We start from the raw sequence: 16414 nt of genomic DNA on the forward strand, positions 1-16414 counted from the left end.
CTTATTTTGCTTGGATGCAGACAGAACATACCTTACAAGGAAAAACAACTGTAGTTCCTTAACTCCAAAGAGATCATCAAAAATAAAATAAAAGGGGAAACTGCTCTGAACAAGTCAGAAGAACAGAAGAGTATGCTCAGAGGGGCTTGGAGAGTAGTGCCTTGCACATTAGTTACTCAGAGTCACAGTATCAAGTCAAACCACTTTCCCAACCCAACCCATCCTGGCTGCACACTCTTGCTACCCCCCTTCAGCTCTGCCTTTTTGTACATTGCTGGCCCTAGGTACAGGGACAAGACAAGTCCTTCTGGAAGCTTCCAACAGCTCAGTACTTCACTCCTGGAATAAACTCCTTGGCATCTGGATTCAGGTTACTTTTGGTCTGAAATAAAAAATCAAGAGAAAACATTATCTCAAAGCATGGTGTCCTTTATTTTTTCATAATTAAAAAAAAATTTAGTTGGCATACAAGATGAGTTTCACTATAAAATTTTATACATATGCATTACACTGACTTTGCTGATACCTGCCTCTTATCTCTTCCCACACCGATGGTCATCTTTCTACTTTCATGTCATATTACACTTTAAAACTTATTTTCAGGCTGGTGATGTAGCTCATTGGTATAATACTTGCCTAGCATGTACAAGGTTTAAATCCCCAGCCCTGTAGAGGGAAAGAGAGGGGAAGAGGGATAGGGAGAAAAACACCAAGTCGTTTAAACTTTGTTTTTGTAGTTCTGACATATGCTAAGCAAGTGTTCCACAGCCGAGCCACACCGCTGTAGCCTTCCTGGTAAGCCTCAGGGAAAGGGAGATTCTTAATACTCAACGTTGTCACTAAATTGTTCTCAGAGGCTCCTCCATCCTGCTTCCCACTCCACTTCAGCATATTCCCTTGAATGTATGAATGATATTCATTTAAAAATAGCACTTCAAGCCATGAAATAGATTAACATGGTGAAAAACAATATTCCATGCAGCCCGTTTGGACACCAGAACCTCTATTTATCTTTCTGTGTCCCTTCATGCTCTTGTCTTGGCTCACTGGCCTGTTAGGAGTGTTCCTCCTAATAGGAACAGTTTTCCTAGCAGATCGAGAGTACATTAGATTCAGATAGTGAAAAAGAATTATCAAATGCTCTACTGAAGCCCAACTCAAACTTTTAATCTTATCACAGTGCAGAGCATCAGGGTACTTGAAGGCTGATGATTATAGTTTCACAGAGCTGGAGACTATTTAAGGGGTGAAGACATGGCAGCTGAGAGGGTCCAGAGATTTGATGTATGGTGTAGGGCCACAGAGGAATCTATGACTCCAAACACCATATTCCTTTCAGGATGTCACATGTGGAATTATTGAAGGCTCTTACCAAAATGTCTTCAGATTCATGACTGTCGCTGACTGACAGTTCATTTAACTGCTGCTGTAAGTGTCCCACAGCCTGAGGCAGGTCTCGTGCTGGGATGAACCAGTCCTGGTCCTCTTCATCCAGCATCTCCTGGAAGCAGCGGTCCAAGAAGTCTTGCTCCTGCAGCTCTTCCTCCACCTGCCAACAGAGGAGGAACACTCAAAGGTACTATCCCAGAGGATGATCCCTCTGTGGTTCCCAGTCCCTCCCTTCAGAGGTCCTTTTTCTGCAGTTCAGAACAATGGGCAGGAGAGTTAATGATGCTTCTAATAACTATTGTGGTTTAAATGAGAAGTGTTCCCAACTGGCTCATGTTTCTAAATACTTGGTCCTTAGTTGGTGATGCTGTTTAGGGACATTTCCTTATTTAGGTCTTATGTCTTACATTTCAATCTGGTTTTAAAAGCCTCATACTTGTTCCACTCTTCTTTGAACAGAGCTTTGAACTCCTGATCCCTTTGCTGCTTCTTATAAATAAATGTTGGGATTATAGGCATGCACCACCATGACCATCTTTCAATGAACTTTTTTTCCCCAAAAAGATAATAAGGAAACTGGGGAAATGGTTCAGCAGGTAAAATGCTTATGGCACAAACATGAGAACCTGAATTTGGATCCCCAGCATTCCTGTAAAAAGCTAGGTGTGGTGGTCTATACCTGTAATTCCAGTGTCCAGAGGCAGAGACAGAAGAAATCTAAGGACTCACAGGCCAGCCAGTCTAGCCAATCACCAGCTTCAGGTTCACTGAGAGACTCTGTTTCAAAAAATAAAGTGGAGATTGTAGAGGAATGTGGGAGCACATTTCTGATGGGGTACATCTGGTCTGTCTCCAGAGTGCTAGCTCCTAGCCCTAATCCATCTTTTGTTTAGCAGATACATGTTGTTTCCTTTGCCATCCTAATATGTGAATCTTACCTGATAGTTTCCCAAGGATACTAAACCTATGCAAAACTTGTTTTTGCCAATCGAGAATTTGCATTTGGCATTGTCCTATTGGAAGCTTAGGTTGAGGATACGGAAATCAACTTGCGAAGGTATAAATTGAAACACAATAAAGGAAACCCTGGTGAAGGAAAAACAGTTCAGTCTTTAGGGCCTGATCCATCCTGCAGCCAGAAAGGCTAAAGTCATTCTTCCACAGTGTGAATCCAACACCCACACTGCAAAAGAGGAAGATAACACAATAGACATTTGGTCTTCTCATGCATAGGTGTATGTGAATGTATATCTTCCGACCCAATCAATGGCAATCAATACTAGTATTAGGGATTATAGGTCTAATTTTTTTTTATTATGTTTATTTATTGTTGGGGGGAGGGACCATGTGGGTCCTGGGAATTTAACTCTGGTTGTAAGGCATGGTAGCAATTGCCTTTATCAACAGAGCCATCTCACAGGCCCCCCCCCCCCCAAGGTATTTTTAGTACAATGTATCTTGACTTGAATATTATGGTAAAGAAATTGTGACCTGCCTGGAAACCTTGATATAGTATCTTCTTGTCTTGCCAACTTTGATAGACTTTCCAGAATGAGACATACAAACAGTAGCAAGGGCATGTCAACAAAGTGTTGTAGTAGTCACCACTTTGACAACTGTAGCAGCAGTGTCAGTGGAAGCAAGAGGGCAGGGTAGAACTCCACACAAGCAACAGAGACAATAAAGGATGGTGGGATGGAAATACAGAGACCTACACAGGGCAGAAAGGATGAGGGAGGGAAAGACTGCAGATCCTTGAGGGTTTAAGAGGATTTAGGAGCTAGCTGGCTCTGACTGTTGCTGCTTAGAGCAGAGGAATGCACTAAGTCCTGAGGGCCAGGCCCTTGGCTTAGAACCCAGAGCTGTAGACTCTTAACTTGAGCTATAGGCCTCTGGCTGCTAAAATCTAGAACCCCTGGTTCTCTTGAGTATGTCATGACTTTATCAACACTAGAAGATCCACCCTGTACCTACAGGTACAGCAAAAGATTCCGGTAGCTCAGAGAGACAGAGACTGCCTTCTACCTTTGCCTACCTGTCTATTGAAATCCTCTTCATTCTCCATCCACATATATTCTGCAAATGGGTTTTCCTTTTCTTCATGTCCATGTAATTCTTGGTCCTCTTTACATTTCACACTGGGTGATGTACTAGCTATACTGGGTCCATTCATTATGGATAGTCTAAACAGATAAAAAAAAAGGCAAAAAGTAAAGATAAGGACTGAGGAAATTTGAATGCAAAATATACAGATCTTTCCAATAGCTTCTAAAGTTGTAGGCCAATGACTTTAATGAAAATGAATACATTTGTTAGTGTTATGACATCTCTCTCTCTCTCTCTCTCTCTTTCTTTCTCTCTCTCTCTCTCACACACACACACACACACACACACACACACACACACACAGAGAGAGAGAGAGAGAGAGAGAGAGAGAGAGAGAGAGAGAGAAAGAATTACCAACTATGCAGATGTATAGTTCTTTAAGAATTGAAGAGTGGGGCATGGTGTTGTGGTGGTTTGAAAGAAAATGCCCTTCAAATGGAGAGGCGCCTTTAGGAGGTGTGGAGGAAGTGTGTCACTGTGGAGGCAGGCTTTGAGGCTGTTCAAGCACTTCCTGCTGCCTGTAAATCAAGATGTAGTAACATGTCTGCTTGCATGCTGCCATGTCCCACCACGATGATAATGAACTAAACTTCTGAAAATGTAAGCTATCCAATTAAATGTTTTCATTTTTAAGAGTTGCTATGGTCATGGTGTCTTTTCACTGCTATAGAAACCCTCACACCTGTCAACCTCAGCCTCAGAGGTCAAAGCAGGAAGACTGCCCCAAGCTTTAGGCTAACCTGGGCTATTGTAAAACTTTTCTCAATCAAAACAAAAACAAAATAAAAAACAAACAGAAGAGATTAAGAAAAATAAATGTCCATGCTTACTCTTTCCAAACAAAAACAAAGGATATGGTAGTAGCAGAATTTTCCTATGCCAAATTGGTAAATGTTCTAGAACCTACTGCAGATCAACTTCTTAAGGAAGTGCATTCTTTTAAAAGTATCTGTTTATGCATATTTTCATTTATGCACGTGTGTCTATGAATATGCCATGTGTGAGGATGCTCAGAGGCCAGAAGAGGGCAACAGATCACCTAGAGCTTAAGTTATATAGGCAGTTGTGAACTGTCCAATATCTGAGCTAGGAACTCAACCAAACTAGGGTCCTCTGCAAGAGCAGCAGGTGCTTCTATCAGCTGAACCATCTTCCCAGCACCCTAGAAATGCATTGTTATATATAAACAGTGTAAGCACCTGCCCTTTATTCTGAATAACAAGTTCTATCTCTAAAACCTATTATACAATTCATGGGAGGTGAGATTGGAGGAAGTACTATAATTCTAAGGTCTGGGCTATGTAGCCAGACCTTGTTTTTTGTTTGTTTGGTTTTGGTGTTTCGAGACAGGGTTTCTCGTAGCTTTGTAAACTGTCCTGGAACTCCCTCTGTAGATCAGGCTGGCCTCAAAATCACAGAGATCCGCCTGCTCATCTCCCCAGTGCTGAGATTAAAGGTGTGCACAAAAACAGCCTGTCATGCTCAGAAGTTGGTCTCCCAGATGATTCTAGCTAGATCTAATCAAGCTGACAATATAATCCATCAGAGCTTTTAAATTCAATTTTGTACTTTTGTTATCTTTTAGAATGTCTTCTTTCTAATCTTTACTCCTCCCTTCCTCTAAGCTGCTGTGCCTGAGCAGCACACTGTTAATGGTATTCTTTGTTCTATTTCATGTACATAAGTTTTCTTCTTCCAATTAGATTCTCTACTTTTGAAAAACAAGGCTGTTAGGGCTCAGCAGTTAAGAGCATTTGTTGCTCTTTCAGAAGACCTGGGTTCAAATCCCAGCACCAATACAGTGGCTTACAATCATCTGTTAACTCAAGTTCCATGGGAGCTGACACCCTCTTCTGGCCTCTACGGGCACACTTGTGGTGCTCAAACATTCAAAACACCCATACACACACACACACACACACACACACACACAAATAAATATTTAAAAAAGGAAACAAAGTCAAGGTCTACACAGGCTGCTATTCATTTGTGAAGTGGTTTAGTCCTATTCTCTCATGTACACTACTGGCTGCTGGGACTCAAGTTTCCTTTAACAAATTATTTTCTATCTAGGCAACACACCTGAAAATTATCCAAGCTTTGAGTACATACACACACTCCTCTTGCTTAACCACCTTTAAAGTATCTGTAACTTCCTAATTTGTTATTAATATTTAAAAAATCCAATTTAGCTGGCTGCTTTTCCAGAGGATCTGAGTTCAGTTTCCAGCACCTACTTGGTGGCTCACAGCCATCTGGTGCCCTCTTCTGGCCTGCAGGGATACATGCATGCAGAACACTGTATAAGTTATAAATAAATAAATTATAATAAATAAATCATAAATCTTTAAAAAAATCCAATTTAGTAAAACAAACAAACAAAACATGATAGGATATGGAAGAATAAGTGCATGGAAAAGCCAGGTGTGGTAGCAAAGACTTTTAATCTTAGAACTTGGGAGGTGGAGGTAGGATGACTAGCAGTTCAAGGTCATCTTCAGATATAACAAACACTGGAGGTTATCCAGTGATAATCTGTCACAAACAAACAAATGTGCTGGGAATTTATCTCAGTGCATGCCAGGTCTTGGGGACAACCTCTAGTACTGCAAGGATAGTTAGAAAAAGTGCTTACAAATTGTAAGGGAATTTCAGTTTAGTGTAGCCATAGTGTCTCGTGTCTACAATACCAGCACTCCTGAGGCAGAGACAGGAAAATTATCATGATCTCCAGGTCAGATTGTGCTAGAATGAGACCTTTCCTGCCTCTCATAATTTTATTTTTAACAGAAGTTTTTAAGTAGGGTACCAAATAAGGAATACATCTGTTTAGCATACTGTAGACAGAGACAGAAGAAATCAAGGTCTAGTCCCAATACAGACTCAGACTCAGAGTTGCACAGGGTCTCTCTTCCTCATAAGGGGAATCCAGCGCACTACTGCTGACACTTCGTGCAATATGCGAGGATAGAAGCTTGCTTTGAATGCCAATGCACCTGCAAAATAAGGTAATATTCTTATACACAGAGACCTTGCAGTGACTAGGCCTTGTTTTATACCAGGTTGTGATGCATTGTCATTTCCAAGGCCTTAGCTGATAGCTGTTTACAACAGTCTACCAATACAGAAACCATCCAGAGAAGCAGAGCTTAGTTTTGTAAAACAATCTACCTTTGTCCAAAATAAGTAAATCATGTACAAATGATTGCATGAATAAAAAGGCAGCAAAAGAAAAAAAAAACTTTTGTGTAGAGCACAGTAAATTCCATGACACATTTGTTCATGAAAGTGGTAACGGAAACGGAGCACATCAGTGTGTTGGCTTTAGATTTTATGACAGACCCATTTTGATTTTCATCCATGGTTTCTGGCTCAGAGCTATAGTCTTCTGGTTCAGTTTGGTTTCTGATCAGTGTTCTGTTAGAACCTCCAGATGTCCCATTCCTGTTTCTCCAAGCCCCATCCATTCAGAGAATCTCCAAACAAAGGGAAGGTACTGAAAAGCCCAGTTTCACAGCTTCCTCCCCTCTAATTGTCAGCCACCTAAAGCTGTCAGCTTTTGACTATATTTGGGCACAACACAGTTTGTGGCTGACACATCATCATCCCTCACCTATTACCTATATAATCTTCCTGGTTTAGTTCAGGCATACAGCTTCTCCAGCTCCATCTCTGGGACTGGAGAAATAATCTGGGAATTGCTTTGTTGTTACACCTTTTTAATTTGGCTTGATCTGGTTTACTGCATAGACAGAGACATTTATTATGGGGGTGGGGTCAGAAAATCTATTAATCAGTAAGGGTGGAAGACAATCCTTTAGTCTTCTCTTCATTTTCCAGTGCTGGGAATAAAACCCAGGGCCTTGCACATGTAGGCAAGTACTCTACTACTGAGCTAGCTATACTCCAGCCCTAGATAGTCTCTTGTAATGCTATGGTGCTTTAGGCCACAGAAACCGTAGTCTTCCTCTGCTTTTTTCTCCTCCCAGAAGGCCATAGAAACTAACAATTCTTTTCCTCCAGACAAATAATAGAAAACAAAGATATATTCGCAGTTTCCCCTTTCTTTTTTGTCTCAGGCTGGCCAAAATTCTCTAATTTGGTAGATTGATCATAAAACACCATTTCAGTAGAGGTTCTGCTGCACAGAGGCCAAGAAGAATCTGGATAGACAGGCCCTGCTGGGTTTCCCTATGCAGTCTTCAAGCATTAGACCACACCCTTTCTGTCTGGTCACATTGTTACAGGGTCATCCTGTTTGAATCATTCTTTTATAATGAAGCCCTCATAAAGAACCAAACAAGGTAAGGTTCAGAACATTTCTGCACAGCTAAACACATGGACGCTTATAGAAAAGTGAATAAGAAATTATTCATAAGCTGGGAGGGGGTGACCCCAGACCCAAAGGGATGGGAATTCCTGGGCCCAGGGTATTTCCAAATCTCATCCTATCAATCTCTTCATTTGGCTATATGTTCCTCTGCTGTTATTTATTTATTAATTTATTTATTGTTTTTTTTTTTCTGTGTAGCTTTGTACATCAGAGTAGCCTCGAACTCAGAGATCTGCCTGCCTCTACCTCCCAAGTGCTGGGATTAAAGCCATGAACCACCACTGCCCAGCCTCTTTCATTATTTTTGTAATAGGTGTCTCATATGTATCCCTGGTTGGTCTGAAACTGACTATATAGACTGACTTCTAAGTCACTGTGATTGTTTAACTTTGTCTCCCACATGCTAGAATTATAGGCATGTAACACCAAACGATGTGGTATTTGTCCCCTACAAAATATCCTTTAGACTAAACTAGTAAACATCAGTATTTCCCTGAGTTGTGAGCTGACCAGCAAGGTAAACCCAAAGATGTGGGGAACCCCAATCGACAGCCAGTTGATCATAACTTTTAGAGGTCTAGAAATTTCAACTGGTGTCTGAAGTGAGGAAGCTGTGTGTTAGGACTGAGCTTTCAATCTGTTAGACCTGACATTACTTCTAGGTAGACAGTGCCAGAATTAAATTGCCCAACTGGTTTCTGCTGCACGGCAGACTATTTTCTGGAGACAGGCACACACATTTGAGATCATAGAAGTGATCTGCTACATAGTAGTAGATGCTGGGTTCATTTTCCTGTAGTATTATCAGCTTATAGAACTAAATATAAATCCTTAAAAAAATGGAAAACACAGAAACAATTCTCACAGTTCTCAGTGTTCACACAGTGTTTACTGATCTGTACTTTATATTCAACCTACAGCTTCCACTAAGAGCAAAGATGTTTTTCCCAAACAGCAGCAGTCTAAATAACTGTATAACATAACTATATAACTGAATAGTGTTTAAAAATAAGCGAAGTACTATCATACCTATGTTCTGATTGACTAGACATAATCCACTCAGCAATATTTAATTTTTTTTTCAAGAGCTGGAGACTGAACCCAGGGTCTTATTGTGGGTACATCCCTTACCACAGAGCTACCACCACTCCAGCCCTCAACTGTAATTTGAGAAGGTTTCACACAGCAAAATGGCTAGGGAGGGCACTAGACTGAGGAGTTAATACACCTTTCTGTGTTCCTAACTTTGTTTAGTAGCTGACTGGGAACAGGAGATTCTGCTGTAGATGGCAGTTCCTTAGAAGGCATACAGATGTTTCAATGTGAGGAAGATATGTGGTGATGTGGGATCACCACCCTTAATACCACTGACTTGTGAGCCAGTTTTACAAAACATTCTGTTCACAGCTCTTCTCCAGCTTACCACCGAAATTCTTTAACACTGACCTGCTTTTGGTCCTTCCACTTTGTCAGGTCACATTGTTTAATATGACCCTTTTCTACACACTAAGGCACATTCTTGTTTTTACAAGAATGTAGTGGGGATGAAGAACTATGTCCAGATTTAATCAGAGATTAAAAACAAACTGTTCAGTTTCATAAAAAGAATTAAGAATCAGAATATCTGCCATGATGACAGCCATGCCACAGCGTTGCCAGTGTAAACAGGCAAGTGAGTCGCTTGTGTGTGAGCTTGGAAGAACATCTTCCTACAATCAAGATTTGCCAAGCACAGTCCCAACTGACAGCCTTCCTGCAAACTTCACAACAGACTCTCAGGTAAAGGCACAGGGCTAGGCTGCTCCCAGATTCCTCACACAGAGTAAATATCTGCTGCTTTAATTCCTAAGGAGCTATGTGGTAACAGCTAAGTGTGAAACAGGACAGTGCTTGAGGAATGCTTCAAGACCCTACTTAAGACAGATTTTAGGCCTAGCCTGGATCTACACTTCACTGTGGAAATCCAATAGCAATATTAAAGTTATTCTTCCTCTGCACTTGAAATATGCAGAAGAAATACAGTGACATCAACTGGAGACCAAGTCTTCAACCAAGTCTTTTGGAAGACACTTTACTTTCAAACTATCAACAGGAAACATGCTGAAAATGCCAACCATCATTACAGATAAAACTGGGAAAGAACAGTAAATGCAGGGTGTGCAATTGTGTCCACAGGAGGCAGAAGCATAGAACTTGCACAAGACCTGAATGACCACAATCAAGAGTTTAAAATAGGGGTTTCAGTTCCCAGCCATAATGTACCTAGGACATTTTAAAAATACATGCTTTGGACATTGAACTCTTGACCCAACTATACCCACTGGGAAAGTAGAGTAGAGAGAGAGAGACTCCACCCATTGGAAGAAGCAATGGGAAGACAGTAATATAAGAAAACAACCGAACAAGAGAAAGACAACCATGACACCACCAGAATCTAGGGACAACTAGATTCTGAACACACCAAAGCATATGAAGCAGAAGAGGATGACTTAAAGACTCAAAGACAATATGAGAAAATGCCTTAAAGAAATGGAAGAAAAAACAAACAAAAAATTGAAAGAAGTGGACAAATCTCATAAAGAAAGTAAGGAAAGCCAAGAAAAAAAAAAAAATCATCAAACAGATGAAGGAAACAGTTTTTTAAGACTTGAAAACTGAAATAGAGACAATAAAGAAAACACAAACTGAGGGAATGCTAGAAATAGAAAAACTGGGCAAACGATCAGGAACTACAGATGTAAACCAGAGATGGAAGAGAGAATCTCAGATGCTGAAGATAAACTAGAGGAAATATATTCATCGACCAAAGAAAATCTTAAATCCAACAATTCCTTAACACAAAACATCCAGGAAATGTGAGACACCATGAAAAGGCCAAACGTAAGAATAATAGGCACAGAAGAAGGCAAATAAGCCCAGCTCAAAGGTGCAGAAAACATATTCAACAAAATCGCTGAAGAAAACTTCTCTAATCTGAAGAAGGACATGCCTATGAAAGTAGATGGGACCAAGAAAAAAGACCCCTCGACACATAATAATCAAAACACCTAACGTACAAAATAAAGAAAGAATATTAAGAGCAGCGAAGGAAAAAGGCCAAGTAACATATACAGGCAGACCAATCAAAATTACACTTGACTTCTCCATGGAAACTCTGAAGGCCAGAAGGTCCTGGATAGATGTTCTACAAGTACTAAGAGTCCACAGATCCCAGCCCAGACTACTATATCCAACAAAACTTTCAATCATTATAGATGGAGAAAACAAGATATTCAATGACAAAGCCAGATTTTCACAATACATATCTACAAATCCAGCCCTACAGAAAGTTCTGGAAGGAAAACTCCAACCCAAGGAAGTTAACTACGTTCACAAAGACATAGGCAATAGATAATCTCACTTCACCAGAACCCAAGGGTAAAGCAGGACAAATATATTCACAATACCACCACCACCACCAAATCTAAAACAAACAAGCAGTAACAATCAATGGTCCTTACTTTCCCTCAACATTAATGGTATTAACTCGCCTATAAAAACATACAGGCTAACAGAATGGATACAAAGACAGAATCCATTCTTCTGCTGCATACAAGAAACACATCCAAGCTTCAAAGACAGACAGTGCCTCAGGGTAAAGGGTTGGGAAAAGATCTTTGAATCAAATGGACCCAAGAAGCAAGGAGATGTAGCTATCCTAACATCTAACAAGTTAGACTTCAAACCAAAATCAAAAGATATGAAGACGGTCATTTCATATTCATCACAAGAGAAATCCATCAGTACAAAGTCTGAATTCTGAACATCCCTGCCCCAAATACAAAGGCACCCACATTTGTAAAAGAAACACTATTAAAACTCAAAGCTCACATATAACCTCACACAACACTCATAAGTGGGAGATTTCAACACCCCACTTTCACCACAAGACAGGACCACCAGACAGAAACTTAAGAAACAAAAGAACAGAAGTTATGTCTCAAATGAGTTTAACAGACATCTATAGAACATTCCATCCAAACACAAAAGAATATACCTTTTTCTCAGCTTCACATAGAACCTTCTCTAAAATTGACCCTATACTTTTCCAATCTGAAGAAGGACATGCAACATAACAAACCTCAACAGATACAAAAAAAATTGGAATAGTCCCCTGTATTTTATCAGACCACCATGCTTTAAAGTTGGAATTCAACAATAACACAAATTGCAGAAACTCTACAAACTCATGGAAGCTGAACAATGCACAATTGCATCATACCTGGATCAAAGAAGAAATAAAGAAAGAAATTAAAGACTTCCTAGAATTCAATGAAAATGAAGACTCAACATATCTGCACTTATGGGATACTTTGAATGCAGTGCTATGAGGAAAGTTCATTGCATTAATTGCAATGAAAAAAACAAAGACAGGAATGTTAGAGAATTAACAGCACAATTGAAAGCCTCAGAACAAAAAGAAGCAAACTCACCCTAAAGGAGTAGACACTAGGAAATAATCAACTTGAGGGCTGAAATTAACAAAATAGAAATCAGGAAAACAATACCCCCCCCCAAATCAATGCAACAAAGAGTTGGGTTTTTGAGAAAAATCAACAAGATAGACAAACCTTTATCCAAATTAACGAAAAAGCAGAGAGAGAACATGCAAATTAACAAAATCAGAAACAAAAAGGGGAATATAACAACGGACACAGAGGAAATCCAGACAATTTTCAGGTCATACTTTGAAAATCTGTATTCCACATAACTTGAAAATTCAAAGAAAATGGACAAATTTCTGGATCACTTACCAAAATAAATCAAGAACAGATAAACAACTTAAATAGACCCATAATCCCAAATGAAATAGAAGCAGTCATCAAAAGGCTCCCAACCAAAAAAAAAAAAAAAAAAAAAAAAAAAAAAAAAGCTCAGGGTCAGTTGGCTTCAGTGCAGAATTCTACCAGAAAGTCAAAGAAGAGCTAATACCAATACTCCTCAAATTGTTCCATGCAATAGAAGCAGATGGTTCATTACCAAACTCTTTTTACGAAGCCACACAAAGACACAACTAAGAAAGACAACTACAGACCAATATCCCTCTTGAGCATTGAGGCAAAAATACTCAATAAAATACTGGCAAATCGAATCAGAGAAATGATTCACCAAGTAGGCTTCATCCCTGGGTTGCAGGGATGGTTCAACATATTAAAACCTATCAATGTGATCCACCATATAAACAAACTGAAAAAGAAAAACCACATGATCATCTCACTAGAAGCTGAAAAAGCCTTTGACAAAATTCAACACCCTTTCACCATAAAGGTCTTAGAGAGATCAGGGATAACAGGAACATACCTAAACATAATAAAAGCAATATACAGTAAACCAATAACAACATCAAACTGAATGGATAGAAGCTTTAAGAAATCAAGAACAAGACAAGTCTTCCCACTCTCTCCATATCTCTTCAATGTTGTACTTGAAGTTCTAGCTAAAGCAATAAGGCAACAAAAGGAGATCAAGGGGAGACAAATTGGAAACAAGTCAAACTGTCACTATTTGCAGATGCTATGATAGTTTACATAAGTTACCTGAAAAACTCTACCAGGGAACTCCTACAGCTGATAAACACCTTCAGCAAACTAGCAGGATACAAGATACACTCAAAAAAAAAAAAAAAAAAAAAAAAAATACAGACGACAAAAGGGCTGAGAAAGAAATCAGAGAAACATCGCCCTTACCACAAACAACATAAAGTGTCTTGGGGAATGCTTACTAAGTAAGTGAAAGACCTATATAGCAAGAACTTTGTGTCTTTAAAGAAAGAAATTAACTTTGTGTCTTTAAAGAAAGAAATTAACGAAGATACCAGAAAATGGAAAGATCTCCCATGCTATTGGATAGGTATGATATACATAGTAAAAATGGCAATCTTGCCAAAAGCAATCTACAGATTCAATGCAATCCCCATCAAAATACCAGCCCAATTCTTCACTGACCTTGAAAGGATAATACTCAACTTTATATGGAAAAACAAAAGACCCAGGTTAGCCAAAACAACCCTGTACAATAAAGGAACTTCAAGAGGCATCACCATCCCTGACTTCAAGCTCTACTATAGAGGTGTATAGTCCTGAAAACATCTTGGTATTGGCACAAAAATAGACAGGTAGACCAATGAAATCAAATCAAAAATCCTGATATTAACCCACACACCTACAAACACCTGATTTTGACAAAACAGCTAAAAATATACAAAGGAAGGAGGAAAGCATCTTCAACAAATGGTGCTGGCACAACTGGACAATGGTGTGTAGAAAACTGCAGATAGAACCATGTCTATCACCATGTACAAAACTCAAGTCCAAATGGATCAAGGACCTCAACATAATCCAGCCACACTGAAACTCTTAGAAGAGAAAGTAGTAGGTACCCTTGAACAAATTGGTATAGGAGACCGCTTCCAGAACACAACCCCAGTAGCACAGACACTGAGATTAACAATTAATAAATGGGACCTCCTCAAACTGAGAAGCTTCTGACATAGTTGACAAGACCAAATGGCAGCCCACAGACTGGGAAAAGATCTTCACCAACCCCACATCTGACAGAGGGCTGATCTCCAAAATATACAAAGAACTCAAGAAACTAGTCACCAAAACACCAAATTACCCTATTAAAAAATGGGGAACAGAATTGAAGAGAGAATTCTCAATAGAGAAAATCCAAAAGCTGAAAGACACTTAAGAAAGTGCTATCAGGGAAATGCAAATCAAAACAACTTTGAGATACCATCTTACTCCTGCCAGAATGGCTAAAACTAGAAACACCAATGACAACCTACGCTGGAGAGGATGTGGAGAAAGGAAAACACTCCTCCACTACTTGTGGGAATGCAAACTTGTACAGCCATTTTGGAGATCAATATGGCGGTTGCTCAGGAAAATGAGAATCAATCTACCACAGGATCCAGCAATCTCCCTCTTAGGCATATACCCAAATGATCCACATCCATGCAACGAAGGCATATGTTCAACTATGTTCAGAGCAGCATTATTTGCAAAAGCAAGAACCTGGAAGCAACCTAGATGCCCCTCAGTTGAAGAATGGATAAAGAAGATGTGGCACATTTACACAATGGAATACTACTCTGTAGAAAAAAAACAATGGAATCTTGAAATTCGCAAGCAAATGGATGGAACTTGAAGAAACCATCCTCAATGAGGTAACTCAGTCACAAAAAGAGAAATATGGTATATACTCGCTCATATATGGATTTTAGACATAGAGCACAGAATCACTAGCCTATATTTCACACCGCCAGAGAAACTAGGATACAAGGAGGAACCTAAGAGATTCTTACAAGGTCCCTCACAGAAGGGGAAAGGAACAAGTTCTTCTGAGCATATTGGGAGTTGGGGGGGGGCAGTGAGTGGAGAGGGAGCTAGGAGAAAGAGAAGGGAGGAGAGAAAAGCATGTGGGACTAGGAAGATTGATTCAGGGGAGGAAGAGAGGAGAGGGAGAGACAGAGATAGAGACAGAGACAGACCATAAAAGAGGGAGCCATTATAGGTTTGAAGAGAAAACTGACTCTAGAGAAATTTCCTGTGACCTACAAGGATGACCCCAACAAACAATCTGAGCAACAGTAGAAAGGCTACCTTAAATGCCTGTCTCTGATAATGAGATTGATGTCTAACATAATATTTACCATCATGGAACCTTCATCTAGTAGCTGATGGAAACAGAAGCAGACACCCACAGCTAAACACTGAGCCGAAGTGGAAGCCAGATGCAGAGAGGGAGGATTGATAATAAAATGGGGACAAGACCAGGCTACAGAAACCCACATAGACAGCTGACCTGAATAAGGGGGGGCTAATGGGCCCCCAGACTGATAGCTGGGAAACCAGAATTGGATCAATGCAGCCCCCCCCCCCCGAACATGGATCTCAGTTAGAAGACCTGGGCAGTCTAAGGGACCTTGGACAGTGGAACCAGGATGTATCTCTGGTGCACAAAAGGACTTTGGGAGCACATTCCCCATGGAGGGATACCACCTTAACATAGAGGCAGGAGGGAGGGCCTAGCCCCTACTCCAAATGACTTGATAGATTTTGTTGCTCTCTCCTGGAAGGCATCACCCTCCCTGTGGTGTGTGTGTGTGGGAATGGGATAGGAGTGTGGTCGGGGGACATGAGAGGGTGGGAGTGAGAGAGGGAGGTGATGGGAGATGTCATTCTGTATATGTTTCTCATACTGGTTAATAATAAAGCACTGTTGGCCAATAGGAAAGGAAGATAGGAGGGACTAGGAGACAAGGAGGAAATAGGAAGTAGTTGGGAGGAGTCAAGATGGAGAGTCTGAAGAAAGCAGTATGCCGCCGGCTCCCCGGTAAGAGAAATACATAGATCAGCAGAAATGGGTTAATAATTAAGGCAGAGCTAGCCGATAAGAAACAAGTAACAGGGCCAACAGCATTGTATCAAATACAGAGTCTCTGTGTGTTATTTGGGGCTGGCGCAGCAGCAGGACAAGACCAAGCGGCAGGCAGAAAAACTGTACTCGTTACAGGGAGGGAGGGAGGAAGGAAGAGGGAAC

General features: G+C 40.3%; 1 protein-coding gene across 1 annotated transcript in view; it reads right to left on the reverse strand.

Moving 5' to 3' along the window:
• Positions 1 to 224: 224 nt before the first annotated feature.
• Positions 225 to 16414, reverse strand: part of Paip2b (poly(A) binding protein interacting protein 2B) — a 32441-nt gene continuing 16251 nt past the window's right edge. The window contains exons 3-5 of the mRNA XM_051175016.1: positions 3425 to 3572; positions 1373 to 1549; positions 225 to 382 (exon numbers count right to left, since the gene is read on the reverse strand). Coding sequence (XP_051030973.1) covers positions 326 to 382; positions 1373 to 1549; positions 3425 to 3572 — 382 coding nt within the window. The 3' untranslated portion in view covers positions 225 to 325. The remainder of the gene's footprint in view (positions 383 to 1372; positions 1550 to 3424; positions 3573 to 16414) is intronic.

This window comes from Phodopus roborovskii, unplaced genomic scaffold (assembly GCF_943737965.1).
Source record: "Phodopus roborovskii unplaced genomic scaffold, PHOROB, whole genome shotgun sequence".
In the NCBI taxonomy this organism is placed as follows: Eukaryota; Metazoa; Chordata; class Mammalia; order Rodentia; family Cricetidae; genus Phodopus; species Phodopus roborovskii.